Below are 17,852 nucleotides of genomic sequence, written 5' to 3' on the forward strand. Positions count from 1 at the left end.
GCATACCTATGCATGCTCACAATTCTGAAATGGAAAAATATGCGTTAGAAAATCAACAGTCAGGGCGATTTCAGCTGGGATTGCCATGGCAGCTGTTACTAACTCACCACAAACAACCTGTACAAAACCCCCAGCTGTAATTGGTAATTCACTTCTTAGATCACTTTTATTTTAGCTACCTGCTATGCTATATTCTGCATGTCTTTAACTGGGAAGACGTAGCAAGGGCACTGTCATGACAGAGACTGGGCTCCAGACCTTCATCTATGAACTGTTTGACTCAGGTAAGGTTGCTCATTTTGTAGCACCCACTACAGTGGGATCCACACTTAGTGTAGCATTTATTCATGCTTTAGTATAAACAGTAAAACACCATTTTGCTGTCTAAGCAGCTGAAATGTGCATCACCATGAATTATTTTTACTGTGTCTGACAAAGATCTTGATGCTTATGTGGACTAGCACTATTCTCTATAACACAAAAGAAACCAAACGCCCAAAAACAACAAATAAAAACCCCAAAGCCTCAAATAACAGTTTAAGATTTAAATCCTTTCCATAGATGTAAATGCAGCTAATTTAAACACTCAGATTCTTCTAGATTTCATTTTTATGCCTTACATCACCCAAATCCTTTTTATATTTTAGTTCATTATGAAGCTATAATGTACATTGCCAAATATGATTTTTGTTTTATTATAACATATTAAAATACAATCTTCAAACTGAGATCTTTGCTTCATTTTAACCTCTTTTATAATACATAAGGGTATGCTTTAGATCTTGGTGAAAAAAAAGCATACAATTTGTCTATGCTTCTGTTAAAGATTGGCAGTATTACACGGAAGTATTTATTAAATGTCTGTACATCTCATTGTCCAGGATGCCTTGGGGACTACCTGAATACAAGCTTTCCTCTGACAGCTTAATCTGTTGATTGTCACAGTGACGCTGCCTGCCCCTTTCACAGCATTCAGCAGTAGGTTTTACCATGAAGTGCAAACCGTGACTTCTGGGAGAGACCAGGCTGAGGGGGAGAGCAAGAAGAGCTGTAGCAACCCTGCCATTCCATCCAGATAAGCCCATAGGGGCTGTATGCTCAGGATGTTACAGCTTGCTCTCTTTTTCAGGCTCATCTCATTTTGTGGGTGAGAGAAAGAAGATGAGACAAGTACAGACAGAAGCTAGTACAGAATTTCCTGGTGAAATGACTCAAATGAAACAAAACTCATCATGAATTAGTGATGAGCAAAGGGCCTCAAATTGCCTACTTCCTATGTGTTCAGGATATGTACTCATATTGACATTTGAATATCTGAAGCTTTGACACCCTCCTCCTGGAAAGGAGAATTAAAACAATTTAATAATAATAATAAAAGGCAGGGGGAAAAGGGAAAAGGAAATGCAATGCAAGATCAGTATCCTTTCCTACGTGGATATTATGGTTATATAAATATAAATTAATAAAAAATATTTCAGAAAATGATCACTTAATAGCAAATTCATTTTCACGGTTTTCACGGTCACAGGAATGCTACACTGCCTTTTCTTCCATAAAATGTGTGTGTGTGTGTGTGTGTGATGCACAGCAACAGACTTCGTGCCAAACTGAGAAATGTTAAATTTAGCTTGCAGTAAATAGCATGTCTAGCTAATACAGCTGGAACCCATCTTGGAATACCCGTTATGCATGAAAATGAAATATCGGAATAGCCTTAACCCTTCCTGCATATTGCCTTCTACGGTTTGGTACAGCACCTACAACAGAAAAATTAAAAAATTGCTTTTCAGGTGCATTTGTGAGGTGGCTCCATCCCGGGGAAGGCCGGCGAAACGAGCAAATGAATAAATAAATAAATAAATTATCTCGGCGGAGCGGTGCCGCTGTCCGCGGTGCTGCCGGCTGGCGGGCGCGCGGAGGGGCGGGGCGCGGCGCGCAGGGGGCGCGGCGGGCGCGCTCCCGCCAGGGCCGGTTCCGCGCAGGCGCTGCCGCCGCCGCCTCGCCGGGAGCGCCGCCCGCCCGTTGAGTGCGAGGAGCGCGGGCGAGCGCGTGCGAAGGCAGGGCCGGCCCGGGCGGCGGGAGCGCAGCGGGCACCGCCGGCACCCCCAGCACCCATCCCGCTCGGCGCCGGAGCCGCCAGCAGCACCGCAGCGGCAGCGGCAGCGGCTCGGACAGCGGCTTCTCCCGCGCCCGCCGCGGGGCTCTTTTCGTTCCTTCCCTCCCGTGGCTCGCTTGCTCCCGCCGGCCGCTCGCCCGGAGCGCACGGGATCTAATTTGCTGACTAGCGCGCTCCGCGGAGGAGAAGAGGAGGAGGAAGAAGAAAGGGCTGTTTCCGTGGCTTTGTGGATGCTCTACTTTTCCTGGAAATGCAAAAGATTATGCATATTTCTGTCTTCCTGGCTCCTGTGTTGTGGGGACTGATCTGGGGGGTCAATTCTAACAGCATACAGATCGGTAGGTGCCCGCATTTGGGGCGACCCCGCTCTCCTCCTGGCGGATCTCCCGATCCCTCATCCCCGCCGGTGTCACTCGGGCATTCCTGTCATGTCGCCGCGCGCCCGGTCCCACCGCGGTGCCCGCCAGGCGCCAGCGAGGTCCCCTCGCCTTTTCCCCGGCCACACCGCCCGGCTCCCGTGGCCCCCGACGCGGGACGGAGCCGCGGCCGGGAGCGCTCCGGCAGCGGCGCCCACCGACCCCCGTGCCCAGCCCGGCCCCGCGGCGGGCACAGAGCTGGCCCGGCGCCGCTCCGCCGGTGCCCCCGCCCGCCTGACGCGTGTGTGTTTCCCTGCAGGGGGGCTGTTCCCGAGGGGCGCCGATCAGGAGTACAGCGCGTTTCGGGTAGGGATGGTTCAGTTTTCCACCTCGGAGTTCAGGCTGACTCCCCACATCGACAACCTGGAGGTGGCCAACAGCTTCGCCGTCACCAACGCCTGTGAGTAGCGGGCGCTGCCAGCCTGCCGTGGCGGCGGGGGCGGGGCGGCTGGAGCGGTGCGGCGGGGGTGTGTGTGTGTGTGTGTGCGGGGGTGTGCGGGGTTCGTGTGTGTTGTGCGCGGAGCAGTGCGGGGTGTGTGCGTGCGGGGTACGCCTGTGTGCGGGGTACGCGTGTGTGCGGGGGAGCCGCCCCGCCGCCGAGCAGGTGTGCGAGCGCCCGGCCCCGAGGGAACGGGGCGCGAGGTCTCCGTGCGCCCCCCACCCCTCCGGGAGGGGTAAAATGGTTCCCGGCGGCTCCCCCCGCAAGTTACGTAAGGCTGCGCGGCCCCGGGGCTGCCCGCAGAGCTCCCCCGCCGCCCCGGGGCTGCCCGCGGGCTGCGGAGCCACCTCGCTACTGGCGCGGGCAGGGCCGGGGCTCCTCTCGCCAGCAGCCGAGGGGGTGCGGAGCAGGCTGGGGGCGATCAGCCATTTTACGCCGCGCGGTGATGCGGGCTCCATCTCTCCATCTCGCCGGGAGCCCGCTCGCCCCCCGCCTGGCACGCTCACGGGCGGCCGCGCTCGCCGCCCCCTTAGCCTCGCCGGCAGCCTACCGCCCCCGCGGCTCTCCCGGCGGGGCCGTGCCCCGGCTCCGCCCGCCGCTCGGCAGGGCCCGGCCGCACGCGTGCCGCGGGGCGCGGAGCACATGCGTTGCGCGGCAGGCGACGGGGAAGGCGGGGCGGGGCAGCGCGGTCGTGGCGGCGCGAAGAGCGGAGCCCCCGGGCGGGGCGGCGAGTCCCGCAGCGCTGTGCGCTTCTGACTCCCGTCGCTCCGCGGCCGCCCCCGCCAGCGGCCCGGCAGGTGCCGTGCGACCCCCGCAGCGGCGGGGCCGGCCGGGCGTGCGGCCGCAGCGAGGGGCTGCTGGCACTGCCCGTGCCGGTGGTGAGAGAGGGGGGCCGGGCCGGCGTTCCCAGGGCCATGGGGGTGGCCGTCTTTGCCCCGCTGCCCTCCCCGCCGCACGTGCCCGGTTCAGGCGAACCCGGCTGCCGGCTGCTCTCCCCAGCGCCGCGCTCCCCCCGCGCGTTTTCCCGTGCTTCCTGGGAAAAAGACGCCAGGGACACTGAATCTGGAGGTTAGCTGTCGGCGGGAGCAATTCCCCTCCATTGGCGACCTCTTTTTTCCACCCCGATTCAGCTACTTGTGGTAGGCGCGGTGGTGCTGAAGAGGGGCGGCTTGGCGCAGACGCTGGGATAGGTGGTGCAAGAGCTCAACGCAAGAAGCTTTCAGTGCCATGTGTGAGGGTAGGAGGGTACAGCATACATAGCTGAAGGCAAAAAAGGTCAGAGCACGTTATTAGCCACAGTAAAGCTACGTTGTTAATCTTTGCAAACTGCTTCGATAGTTCTTCCTTTCTGATGTGATGGGGCAGTCATTATTTGCAGATGATGTTACTTGGACTGTTGGTGAAGTAAGTGTAGCAGTTTAAATGGCATTCTGCAAAAATGTGTTCTTCAATTCTGTTAACAAAACCCTGAAAATAGGTTTTGCAAAACACCAGATTTTTTTCCTACTAGTACTTGAGATGAGCATAATCACATTGTCTTTGAGAAAGCAAAGGTTATGTATTTTTCTCCCGAGACCATCAAGTGCTTTTGATCAGGTTTTGTGTGCACATATTAGCCTTGTTGTCTTCCTTGGAGAACTTTTACAATACTTAGATGATATATGTAGGCTGTAGACTGCAGTGGTGGACTTTGAGGCTTCCAGCAAAAGGGAGATACTGTCCACATTTTGGATTTTCCTTTGTCTGAACCTTGTCCAAGGCTTCAATTTTCAAGCAGTTTGAAGAGCTCCAAATTATGACATGAACATGCACTTGTTTTCTCATCATCCCCATTTACCACTGATGGTTTAGTCAAGTTATCTTGTGCATTGGATTTAATTAACTAGTAAAGCATATGCTAAAAATATATGCAGTATCCCCTTGATTACCTTCCCAGGAGAATTTGATTAGAGAACAAGGAGTTCTGAAGACAAATATTTGGTGTACAAGAAGTAGAATTTAGGAGCTGATTGCAAAGCACTGCATGCACAAATTGTTAAGAAGGATCCATCTTTTTTTGTGCCCTTTATGCTTGTTCTCATTTGAAATACTGACCATTTTGCAGGTTGGTTTTGTCAGGTTTTTTGGTTGGTGGCGTTTGTTTATGGTTTTGTTTGTTTGTTTTTGGTTTTGTTTTTTGTTTCATTTTGGTTTTTTTAGGGGGATAGCGGGATGACGACATGTGGGGTTTTTTATTTCCAGAATAGTGTACAAAGAATTTTTGCCCAAAGACAGCACTATGAAATGATGCAGGTGTAAAAGGTCAGAGAAATGTAGGATAATATGAATCTGAAAACACTTCAGTGTTTACCCAGGTGTTTCATTCCAGAAAGGTGATTATCCTTCACAGAAATGTAGTGGCATGCTTATACCATAATAGAAGTGATGACCTTTCTCTGCCCCAAATCGACCACCAAAATATTTTGGCTCTTGGTTTAAACCCCTGAGCCAGCCGTGTTTCAGGCTGCAGAAGCTGCAGCTGGTGTGGCAGAGGCAGGGTGCAGCCCTGCCCGCTGGTGCCGACCTGGCACCCACAGGTGGCAACCAGCAGTGCCCATGGGGCTCAGCCCACCTCATTCCCACCCCTGGTAGCTTCAGGGAAACAGCACACTACTCCACCCGCTTTAAAAACAAACAGGCAAACAAAAAGCCTGCTGTAAAAATATGTAAGCATCTTCAAACTAATTATCAGCGCTTGCTCGGAGTTTGTTGATGGAACCAATGGTTTTTAGATGAACCAGTATTGCTGGTACTACTTTTAAATAAGGTTCCTAAACTTCAGAAAGGAGGAGATGGTGGTCATGTACCCCTGAAGAATGTTCCCAGCAGTAAGACTACTCAGTCATTTAAAGATGGCCAGAAAATAGTTGTAGCAGTGGAGTGCACACTCTGTGAGTAGGTGGCCTTAACTCATGTGATGACTTGCAGTTCAGTGGGAATTTCACATGGTGTTGAACCAAGAGATTGTGTCGTGATGTATTGCAGGACAGCAAATTGGGCCAATATTCTACTGATTTTGACCAAGGTGGATGAGCCACTTTCACATATCCTGGGAAAGGGACAATAGTAAATTACTTTCAAAAAGTAGCCATAAAAAATAGTCCCTTTAGTTTGTTGGACTGTTGCAACTCTGCAAAGCTGTGTTGACAGGTCATCAAGAGTAGCTCTTGGAGTCTAATTGCAGTTTGACACTTCGTAAGTCGGCATCACTAGGAAGCTTAATGGTTTTGATTGAGAGGTGGTGCACGTTTTTTCAGAGTAATGGCACAATTAAGAACAGTGTTCACTGCCATGACTGCTGTTGTAGCCTTCAAGAGAAATGGGCTAGGCTTGGCACTGTGTGAGAATTCTTGGTTCATTCTAACAGAACCTCCTTGGTTCTGTTTGGTTTAACAGCTGGAGCCAAGGTACAGCTTTGGAGGCAATTCATAGGGCAGAATGGGAACATATCCAAACCACTGGACTTCATTGTCCTTCAGCACAATGTAATTGAATGTAGTCTAATTGGAGGAGTGCTGACCATCAGTGATAACAGATTTTTAAAAAGTTCTTAATTCTGTCAAAACAAAAAAGAAGGAAACTGATGAAGATCATATCCTTTCCTCTTAAATCTGCCTACCCAACAACTTCAGGGGTAGTTGTATTGTGTACTCACATATTTCAGCCCTGAAAGGATATTGGAGTCACTTAAAGAGAGGTTTCCTATGGAGTACTATAAAACTGCCATAATGGTAACAAGATTTTTGTACCGTAGTTTCAGCACAGAGGTAAAATATGTACAATCTTGGATGTTTAATCCTGCTGGCTCAAGAGCCTGTGTTGAGCTTTTCTGTTTTAAATCAAGTCTTACAGCTCTGCAGGGATCACTGCACCATGACATTGTGACAAGGGGATGCTGATTCATGCATAAACCTTAGATCCTTTCATTATATCTTCAACCAGCAGCTTTGAAAACCTATGAATATCTTGCATGTTGCAACTTGAGAGTCATGGCAAAGGTTTCCCCAACCATTTTGGAATATCATGCTATAGTTTTCATTCTTAAAGAAATAGCATTGAGCCTAATTGCTGGCAAAAGGCTTAAAGAATAAGCAAAAAAAAAATCCTTTAAGAGGAAGGATGGCAAAGATTTAGATGCGTTTATTTGAATTAAAATTACTGTGGACCAAACCTAAATGTATTTCACAATAAATTATTGGAACTGATTTTAAGGAAAGGAGGAATTTATTAGCTGCTTGTGTTTCAGTTCATTTGTATTCCTGGTCATTCTCATTTCCTTTTCACTATAAAACATTTCTCAGGCTCAGTGAGCAGATGTGAAATAGGTTCTGTGCCTCCTTGTAATTAAAATGGTCAGGATCAGACGGGTTTCTGCAGTAAAATGATACAATAAAACCAGAATGTAGCCTACAAGAGGAACTCCTGTGATTTTTCTTCTCTCAAAATTTTTCTCTGTTGCAAACTTTACACATTCTTCTATTCCTGAGAGTTATTCATAAAGCAACCTAGGGAATTTATTGTGTGACAGCGCTGTCCCTGCTGTGCATCTTTGAGCCTGGCTCACAGACCATTTTCACACAGCCGTGATCCAGAACGTGGGCAGACACAGAAACAACAGTTTTCTCTTGCCTACTTGACTTTTCAAATTCTTATTATGTGATTATTGCATTAATTTTGTCCATAATACCTGAAATAATTTACCATGCAGTTTTGAATACAGTGCGAATATTTTACTCTTAGAAATCTGAAAGTGAGTTATGTTTAATAGTAGCTAGTGAGTTGTATGGTACTCAAGCCTTAAATATACCAGTAAAGCTTGTAAATAAACCAATATTATCAGTCATTCTCTTCAATAAGTTAATTTGTTTATATGTGATTTTATTCATATATAATATATGGAAATACAGTAATTTTTTTCTTGTTTGTGCTAATGAAAGTTTAATTTGCACTGACTTCGATAGGTGTGATTGACTGCACATAGTTGGGGATGCGCTTAACTCCTTGTGCACATAAGACTTCCTTTACTATATATTCAGTGTGTGTTATGCACCCAAAACAAGCATCACTGCACTAAGTGATTCTGTTACTGCTGATTTCATTAGTTCTTCTTTTTTTAGAGCTTCTTATGATTAAAATATTTTTGAGAATTAAGGCATATTTTACAGATAAATTAAGAGATTAAAGAAATTATGAGATTAAGGCATATTTAACAGATAAATATTTCCTTTTGAACAGTCAGTAATTACTAGAAAAGTATATAATAGCTGGTAACATATTAGCTTGAAAATATATTAAATAGGTAAAGAGTGTTCTGTTACCATCACTTTGAAAATTCAGATAGCATAATTTGTCAGGCATCTTCTGTGAAAACATGATTAAATAGTTAAAAACCGTCTTCATAAGGAAAGTATAATTTTAAATCAATTAATTAAAATCAAATTAAAGTTCTGTATGCAGATAGGACTAATTTTTAGGAAACTAAAAAGAGAAGATAACCCACAGTAAACATAAATATGTATATGTACATAGATAGATATGTATATGTGTATACACACATGTATATATAAATGTACACACATATGTACTTAATAGAGTGAACTGTAGTTTATTTTGAATGTCAGATAAATAAAAAGCAAGTCATTGGTTAAACTCTGCAATCCATTTTCTGAAGAGGATTGTCTCAGAGCACTTACTAGTAAGGTAATTTATCTCCCTCAGTCGTGTTCTCATGCCTGTGAACAAGGTGCATAAATTACTAATTTTTTATATTGAAGGCTCATGCCCATATTCTGGAAACAACATCACAGCAATTCAAGCCAAAGAATGTCAGGTCAGACTGAAAATAACACTGACAGATACTCGAGTAGGCAAAAAATTTAGTTGTATGGATCAAACTCTCTATATGTATATGTGAATGGGCTTTTTATCTGACGGTAACTAGAACTTTTATTTCTGAAATGAACAAGAATATTCCCATTATTTTTTAACTGATCATTACGTTTCTCAGAACATGAATACAGTGGCATCTGCTGTTAGAAGACTGTGGACAAGGGGTTACTTCCTTTTGCCAAATAGGTTTCTGAAAAGGTATAAGGCAGAAGTCTGGATGTTTTTACACAAAATATATCGGTTTGTGGAGTGTCATTATTGTTTTGTCTTGAAACCTTAATGTTTTCCTTTGGTAAGTTCATAAAAAGTATTTGCATTGACTACAAGTGTGCATTTAGTGTAACCTTTTTAAAACTGAGAAAGAGCTTTTTATTTAAATTAGTAAATAATTTCAATAATGAATTCTGTATGGATAAGCAATAAGGAGTGAGTAAAATCATCAGAAAAACATAGTGCAGGCATACTATGAACGAGCTCAACAGTAAGGGGTGCAAGCAGGTTTTAAATAACTAACTGCATGTTGAACAAATTCATACTGAACCTTCTAAAATCGACAACTGTCCTTAAAATACAGCTATTGTATTTTTTTGAGTGCACTGACAGGGTGGTATAGATGTCATTTGAAATACGGTTTTATTTTCTTTGTCCATCTGTATATAGGACCACCACAGAACAATTTTTACTTTCTAATGCAGCAGTGCTGCGCCCCCTTGTTAAACAATTACTTCACCACAAATCTTTGATTTTTTTTTTTCCTTTTTTTTATTGCTTTAAGAAAGGTTTTCAAATCACTCAGCTTATGGGGAGTTTGCCTTTCCCCACCTCCCCCCAAAGTCCCCATTTTGGAAATGAATATGGAGAGTTAACATGCCTCTCCTGAATCTGATTTAATGTGCAGATATCTAATGCATTTTCTGATGTCTAATCACTTTATGAAAGTGTAAAAAGGACTTTGCAAGACAGAGATATTCACGGTGATTCTAAAGCAAGGTGTGGTTCAGCTCCAGCTATTACTATCTCCCACCATCTGCTCCCAAACCTGACTCAGAGAAATTAATGGGATTTTTAGAGGCTTGAAATGTTACATGCAGTTCACCTAAAGGTGACAGACTCAAGCTGAAGAAATGTCTTATTTCAACTCTAATTTATTGTTTAAATTTATTGTTTTATTTCATATCAGAGAAAAATAGAACATCCTACTGTTTTATTTCATATCAGAGGAAAAATATTCAGGTCTATATTCATTATCTTAAATCAGTGTGGTGGTGTTGTATATTTAGGATGCTGGCTCTGTAATTGAATTGCCAGTCACTTCAGCTAGTCCATGAATGACTTACTGGGCTTTATTGCATGTGGAAATGGCATCTTCATTACTTAACTACAGAAGATAAGTGTGTTTGCATTTCCCTGTTAACAAAAAAGAAGAGTAGTTTGCCATTTGTGTTTTAAAATGGGCATGTTTTCCCCAAGGATTCTTCCAATGAACAAGAGTAGTACAAAATTCTGTAATATGTTTGAATGCCCTGACTCATAAATGCGTAGTCATACAATGGCTAGAAGAGTTTCATAGCTCAATAAGGAACAGGGACTAATTCTATAAAATGTTCAAAATAGGTGTATGAACATGGGCTTACTATGCTATATCACCTATTCAGCTTAATGTCAATTTCAGGTAGTTAATATTGGGAAAAGAATGTAATTGACTTGATGCCTCAATTTTTCAGGCTGCTGTGGTTAAGGCTGTCATACTATTCTAATTTCTTAGTATAAATGTGTTTAGAAGTTTACAAACACGACTTGGGCTGGAAAAGATGCTTCTGTTTATTACAAATGGTGTGAACTGATTTTCTTTCACACACTTTAAAGATTAAAAACAACAGGTTGTTTCTAAGCACATGGTATGATAGAAAATTTAAATAGCAATCTGCTAGGTAATGCAGAGATTTTTCTCATCATCTGTATGGGGAAGACTGCTTTCAGGGCTCGTGTTAGCAACAGGGTGAGAGAGCTCAGCAGAACAGCTTTGCAACTGCTTTGCAACATGGAGAAAGGATTTATTTTCTTTGGTTTTCTGCCTTTTATGAATGTATTTGGAAGTTGTAGGACTCTGGTTTAGATCCATAAAATTAAAATGCTAATATGGGTTGCTATCCCATGTAATGTGGATCTAAATTATTTGAATGTGTTTTATTTCCTTGTATATGAGTAAACTATCTCAGAATGTCTGCAAGTGTATGCTGACGAAATAGACTGTACAGCTCTGAACAAGTCAGATTAATTTGTTCAATAATCTTATAAATCTTTGAAATTGAGGTTGTTGAGGGTTAGCTTGCTAAAATGTTTCTTCCTGTTGCTAGTTATGAGTTGTTTTTGACAAAATGTCGTCCAAGCCGAAATGCTGATTTATATTTTTCCCTCCCTATGAATGTAGCAAATTCCATTACACTGTACTATTACAGTCTCAGAGGGGGTTCTTTGTACAAATGTGAATTCTGGCAAGCAGCAAAATGTTCCTGCATGACTGTACCTTGGACAGAGGCCTACTGGTACTTGAGAGTTTATTCCAGGTGTAATATTTGTAAAGCAGGGTAAATAATTTGCATGGCTAGTGCATACCAGGCATATACTTAAATAACTACACCAATCCTACTTTCAGCAAAAGCAGAATTGATCCACACTGGAATCACAGTGAGTGGTTAGGAGAATCATATAGGATGTAACTTAGTTTTTTGATTTGTCTTGTCCATTTCAGGCAGAAGACATGAATTTTAACCCTTTGTCTTTCATTTTCAATTTAAATGCCCTTAGTGCTGAGCCGCTTTTCTTCTGATGACAGAATACCTCTCTATCTATTACTCTTCTTCATTTCTCCTGCCTCAATTAATTTTTGGTTAAAAAACCTCAGTACTCCTCCATTTTTTCTGATGATGAAGGAGGAAAGTAACTTTGAGATTTTGGAAGCAGGAAGACAATTTCTTGCCCTTTGTTGTTAAGGTAAAGCATAGAGAAAAAAAAAAAACCTGATAGGAAAATTCAGTTCTCTGACTTTAACCAATTGCTCAACCAACTAATAGTAATGAATTGCTCAACCAACTAATAGTAATGGGCCAGATTTATACACAGCTTTGAACTTTTGAAGCCATTTTAACTGAACAGTTGAAAATACAAAATTTTATTGTATTGAAAGACTAGATGGATTTGAGAAATTAGGAAGATGAAAATATGAGTCACTATATATTATCTATTGCATTATAAATGTGGTTTTAATTTTACTCACAGCCTTATATCTGCTCCATCTGAAGGTGCTTTCATTTGGTGAGAGTGGAACATGCTGAAATTCTTAAAAGTTGTGAATGAAAAGTCATTCAGTCCTTTTACCAACTAATCAGATTTGTTGATATACTCAGTAGCCTGATCCTCTGTTGTGGAGTCCAGACCAATAAGACCAGGAGGTTTTCACTCAACCAAATAAGTGGTCAAGCTGCTGTTGATAGTAGTAGGAGCACAACCAGATCCAAAAATTATATTAGTTACTTTTTTTGTATAAATGTGGAAAATGGGTTTGGGGTTTTTTTGGTATATGGACAGAGGCAGGGATCATGCAATTCCTAAAAAGGGCAGTGATGTTTGAGCACCTGTCTGACCAATGTTATATTTCCAAACTTTCTGGTACATGCTCAAGTATGATCCCATGTTTGTTTGGGGTTTCTTACGTATTTTTCACTTTTCTTAAGTTCTTTGTCAGATTTCAGTATGGAAGTTCTAGAAAAATTACTACACCATTTCAACTCAGTATAAACATGGAAATATAACTGCTAGCTAAGAATGGAAGAGTCTGGCTTATGCTTGTGTAGGTGAAGGGAAAAAATGTAATGCTTACTCCTCTCCTTTCTTTGCATTTGATCTTGGATGTCATTATTTGATGAAATCTTTGCAGAAACTTGAAATTTTAGTTTTCTCATAACTCTTTTTTTTTTTTTTACTTGTAGTAAAATGTGTTTTAGCTTAATTTTATAAAACTGAGTAGCATACTTCCACTATAGAAGTGAGCAAGGATCTGTGGGCTGCAAATACTGATTTTATTAGCAAGTGGAGCACTGAATGTTTCTTTGAGCTTATTTCTTCTAATTCAATGTGATAAAGCCAGAGTATATTCTTCAAGGTCTGCAAAGACACAGTTTGGGATATTCACCCTACTTTTTGTCCCCTGCAGGGGCAGCTCCAGAAAATGTGAGTGTCCTTTAAGTTCTGTGTCACATCTGGCAGCCTGTGAAGGTCCTTCAGGTTTTCTGAAATGGTGCTTGGAACATGTACTTTGTAACTTCAATAATTTCCTGAGTTTAATGAAAAAAGAGTAAGCCTATAAACACTCAAATGACTTTCAGCAATTCTGACATTTTTGTAAGTACTGTTGCAGTCGGTTTTTGTAGTGGAAAACATGCATCATATTAAGTCATGACTTAGACACGCCGAATAAATACAGGTTCAAGGCTAGTATATGCCTGTTCCAACACATTGAAGAACCTCCAGCATTATTACATCTACATTTTGTTCTTCTGGGGATGAAAAAAGTTACTCCAAGACTTTTGTTTGCCTTTCTGTATGGAAGTGTTTCTGGCTTCCTTTTGAACCCATGAATACAATGGTTCTGTCAGTGTTGTGTCTCCTAGCATTACTTTCCATTTTCTGGGACGCAGAACGCTGATTTCCTGTACCAGTGTGTGTGTTTGTCTTGCATTCCAGGAACTTGCAATGTTCAATTTTTGCATGTAACAATTTCCTTGTTACATGACATCTTGAGATGTATTTGTTGTGATACATAGAAGCCATTTTATAAACTAAATATCAAATGCCTTAAAAACCAAACCTGTTGGGAGAAATGTTCACTTGGCTTGTTCCTCTCTTCATATTGGTGATGAATTCAACAATGTAGATTTAATTCTGAAGTTTCTTTATTTCTTCTGTGGTTGGCTTGGTGGGCTTTTTCCTTCTTCTGTCCTCATAGTGTTTAAAACAATTCTCCAAAACTAATGTTGCTTCTACTGGATTATTAAAAAGCCTATGAAAATAATTGTGCTAATTATTTAACTGTGACGCATTGCTGGTTTCATAGCAAGAAATTTTTGCCTTTAAAATTGTCTTACTTACTAATCATCCTTTGAAACCTCCTGAGGAAGCTAGCAATGTTCACATGGTTAATCTAGTCATATCACTACAGATTGCTTAGCAACTTTTTTGCACTGCAATTGAATTGTGTTTGCTTTTGATCTAAATTTTTTTCCTCTTCAAGAAAAATTCTGGTATTTTTCTGTAGGGCTTTTTTCCCCCTCTTTTCATTTTTGCCAGACAGCTAAATGTACCAAAAGTAGCTGTTTCAGGAACCCTAGTACATCTCATTAGGTTTGTCTTCTGATTTTGAGATTTGATTTTAAGAACTCCTTGCACAGTGACTGATCCTACTTAGGATACAAATCTATTCGGGTAATAGATGTAAAGTGGGAGTTTTGTTTGCTTGTTTGGTTGGTTTTCTGAATGCTTCAAGTACTGGAACTGGAGACATCTCATCTTGTTACAAAGCAGTTTCCTAATTGTATGACAGACCAAAGAAGAGACTGTAACTTGAGAAGCCAGGAAGAGGTGTTCCTCACTGTTGATGTGCTGGATGAGAGTTTTGACGAAAAAAATCTCATACAGTTGAGATTTGTCCTACACATCCTTCCAAACTTTTAAGATGGTCCAGATGTGCACATTTCAATTTATGTTGGTTCTGGTGTTTCTGGGAATTTCTCATTCTGTAGTCCTTGGTGGCTTTACGTACTTTTTATGAGTCCTTACTAGCTGTGGAGAATTTCCAGTTCTCTTCCATACAGTACTGACCAGTTCCCCACGGTTTGGAAACTGTGGTGTGTCACACTGCCATGTTACACATGTCAAACTGGGAACATTCAAGAGACCGGGTATGGGTCAAAGATGGAAGCACCTGCATTACCCAGAGTCAGGGGGGAGAATGAGGTGCCTCACAATGAAATTGGCAACAGCACCTAATGGAACAGCCGTCAAGTTAGCCTAAGTGACAGAAAGCTGCTATTTAGAAGCTTCCAACTGAAACAGTCAAACTAAAACTGCTGCTCTCCCTTCTTGGGTGACCAACCACAGCTCTGAGGCAAAGGAAGTGGGATTACTGGCCAGAAGCTACTTTCTGAGCTATAATGAGTTAGAGCAGTCTGGTTATAATGGTGCTTTGGATGCTGTGCTGATCTGCCACCTTTCAGTTGAAGTCCAGTGGTATAGAAACAAGTGAGAGAGTCTGGGAACTCAGAGCATGGGAGAGAGGAGGAGTTGGCTTTTTGCCTTTGGAGCAAGTTTGGGCCAGGGTGAAAAGGGTTTTTTTTTAACTCATGAAAAGAGGAGCAGTTACACAGTCAGGTCTCCTTTTCTCTGGGGTGTACTAACCTTAGGGTTTTTCATTTGGTTGAAGTGCTTAATCTTAATTTATACTAGTAGACATGTGGTTTTGAACCTGATATTTTAGCAGAAAATATGGTTTTTTTCCTCTTTTAGGAGGAATTGCAATACAGTTGGTAAGATCTGAGGGATATTTTGGGTAGTTGTTAAGGCTGTTTGGGTTTTAAGTTGCACTGGCTATGTTCAACATGGTTCTTGCTATTCCTGTGGATCTAGTCACTCCATTGTTTCTAGATTACATTCAGGGTAGGGAGTTTAATCTCTACAGGTCTGCATGTTTAGTTCTGGCTATGTGGATAAGGATTTCTTCTTGTTTAGCTTTAGGACAGCTACATTTATGGACACTTAAGCTAACAGGCACTAGATTTAAAGACTAGAAACCTGTTGACAGGATATTTTCTATGATGTTTGCTGAACTTTCGATATGCTTTCCATGATCTGTCAGTCAGTCTGTTTCATCCAAGTATTTGCTGATGGAGCTTGCTGGAAAATGAGAAAAGGAATTATTTTTAGGAATTTTATTTTCCTTTCAGTCATCAGGTGAAATAAGATTACCTTGCCTTTTTTCTGTGTCATCTTCAAGCAGGGAATGATTAATTCATATCACAGTCCATTTTGATAGAGAAAATAGAAGATAGCAATGAAGCATTCAGATTTTTTTTTCCTCCCCTTTTCTGGATTACTGAGCACAAATAATGGAAGTTCAGTTTAGGGTAAAGTGCGTAAGACAAATATGTTCCTATCACCCCTTAGAGGCACATAATATGTGTTCTATATTATGCTGATTTTTCATTTCCTGTAGAAACAGGAAGGAACATTTCAAGTAAAATATGCTTACAAACAAATAAAACAGTCTTGTCAAGATCTGGATTATTCATACATAGGATGAAAAGTGAGTGATTTAAACCTGCAAGTCCGAATAATAGCATGAATAACTGTACTGATATGCTGTTGAATAGCAAATGAGGGCATCAAAAGATAAATGAACAGAACAGCCTTGTTCTCCTGTACCTTTTTACAGGCAATGAAATAACAGGGATCACAAAATATTATGTAGCCCTCAGGAAGAAGTTTACTAGATTTTTCTTCAAAATCTCTGTTTCACTGTTGTAATTTTCTCTGACAGCTACTATAGAGCTGAATCCTGAAAGGTCCAGTGTACCTGAACCTGCCAGCAGTAGTTATCTAGAATTGCAAAAGGTCAGCAGCACTGCAATTCACAGGACTTGTGCTGGCCTTCCCCGTGCATCTGACTATAGTTGATCTCATTTGTAGCTCACCCAAGTAAGTATGAAAAACAAAACACATGGAAAATATTTGGTATTTTAAATTAAGAATAAACATTATACAGAGTTCACACATGGCTGAATTAAATAGTTACTAAATAACTGTTCTGTTACTAAATAACTACAGCTGATATCCGATAGAGGCTGTAGTTCTAAATCTGTGGTGATCTCAACTGGATGCCAGTGCACGCAACCATTTTGTCTTCTGTGTGTCTGGATTTCCTTTCCACACAGAATGCTGTTTTTGAATGGACAGTCAGTGCTCTGTCACCCTCCCAAATGTCAACAAGAACTCTTGTCCAGACTGGAGGAGCTCTCCAGGGTTCCTGGGTCTACTGAACATAGGTATCCAAAAACAGGTAGCAGTGCTAGCAGCTCTCAACGATTAATTTGGAATGCATCAAATGTTAGGCCTTGAGAAACTATAAATAGTAAAAAAATCTAGGAATTCTGACAATTTTCAAAATGGAAATTCTCTTGAACCACTGCTTGTTCTTCAACGTAAGTATTCTTCTGCAGGTTATTTGAAAACATGGTATAAGAGAAATCTTGTTGAACAGAACAGTCTATAGAGTGAAGGTCTGCGTATGCACCCCTCCCTGTCCCTAAAATTATTCCTTCTGAGGTTCATTATCTTTGAATCTTCAGCCATATATCTTCCCTCACAGTGAATGTCATGGAATTTCTCTTTTTTTGAGAAATGGTTAATTTTAATCACATCTAGTTCTAATTCATAGTAAGATGTAATTAAATTTTTAAAAGTAATAATTTCAATTAAATCATCAGCATTGTGGCTGAGTTTTCTGATAAAATGGCAGGTAGCAGTTAGCAATTCCTCTAAAATAAAACCTTGATGGTATTTCTTTCAATCTGTTAAATAATATTCACAAACTGTTTAACAGTGAGTGAAACAAATCAAGGCAAAATGTCTCTCTCCAGAAAATATGCTGATGTATACCATCCTGGGGTGGTGCTAGTCTACCACATTTTAAGATTCATGAAGCACATAGAGAACAGTGGCTTTTTTGTTCACCTTTTGTGCACGGTCTAGAAAAAAGTACACAAGAAGGATTTTTTTCTATTTTTAATGACAATTGAAGCTCATAATGTAGTGGTTTGTTTTTTCTTTAATTTCTAATTTCATGTTTTGAAACTTGGGAAGATAGTAATTTAGCAGAAGCTTGACCTATAGTCATTTTGTG

General features: G+C 41.6%; 1 protein-coding gene across 5 annotated transcripts in view; it reads left to right on the forward strand.

The window, feature by feature from the left end:
• Positions 1-1,991: 1,991 nt before the first annotated feature.
• GRIA2 (glutamate ionotropic receptor AMPA type subunit 2) overlaps positions 1,992-17,852 on the forward strand; it is an 87,702-nt gene continuing 71,841 nt past the window's right edge. For 3 of the 5 annotated variants that reach the window (XR_014851692.1, XM_085058581.1, XM_085058580.1), the window contains exons 1-2: positions 1,992-2,454; positions 2,792-2,932. Coding sequence is in view for 4 of the 5 variants with exons in the window: in XM_085058581.1 (XP_084914707.1) it covers positions 2,367-2,454; positions 2,792-2,932 (229 nt within the window). In the remaining variant the exon portion in view is untranslated. The remainder of the gene's footprint in view (positions 2,455-2,791; positions 2,933-17,852) is intronic. The other 2 variants (XM_085058579.1, XM_085058578.1) reach the window with 1 other exon arrangement.

Source organism: Lichenostomus cassidix, chromosome 4 (genome assembly GCF_008360975.1).
Source record: "Lichenostomus cassidix isolate B80296 chromosome 4, HeHo_3.0, whole genome shotgun sequence".
Lineage (NCBI taxonomy): Eukaryota > Metazoa > Chordata > Aves > Passeriformes > Meliphagidae > Lichenostomus > Lichenostomus cassidix.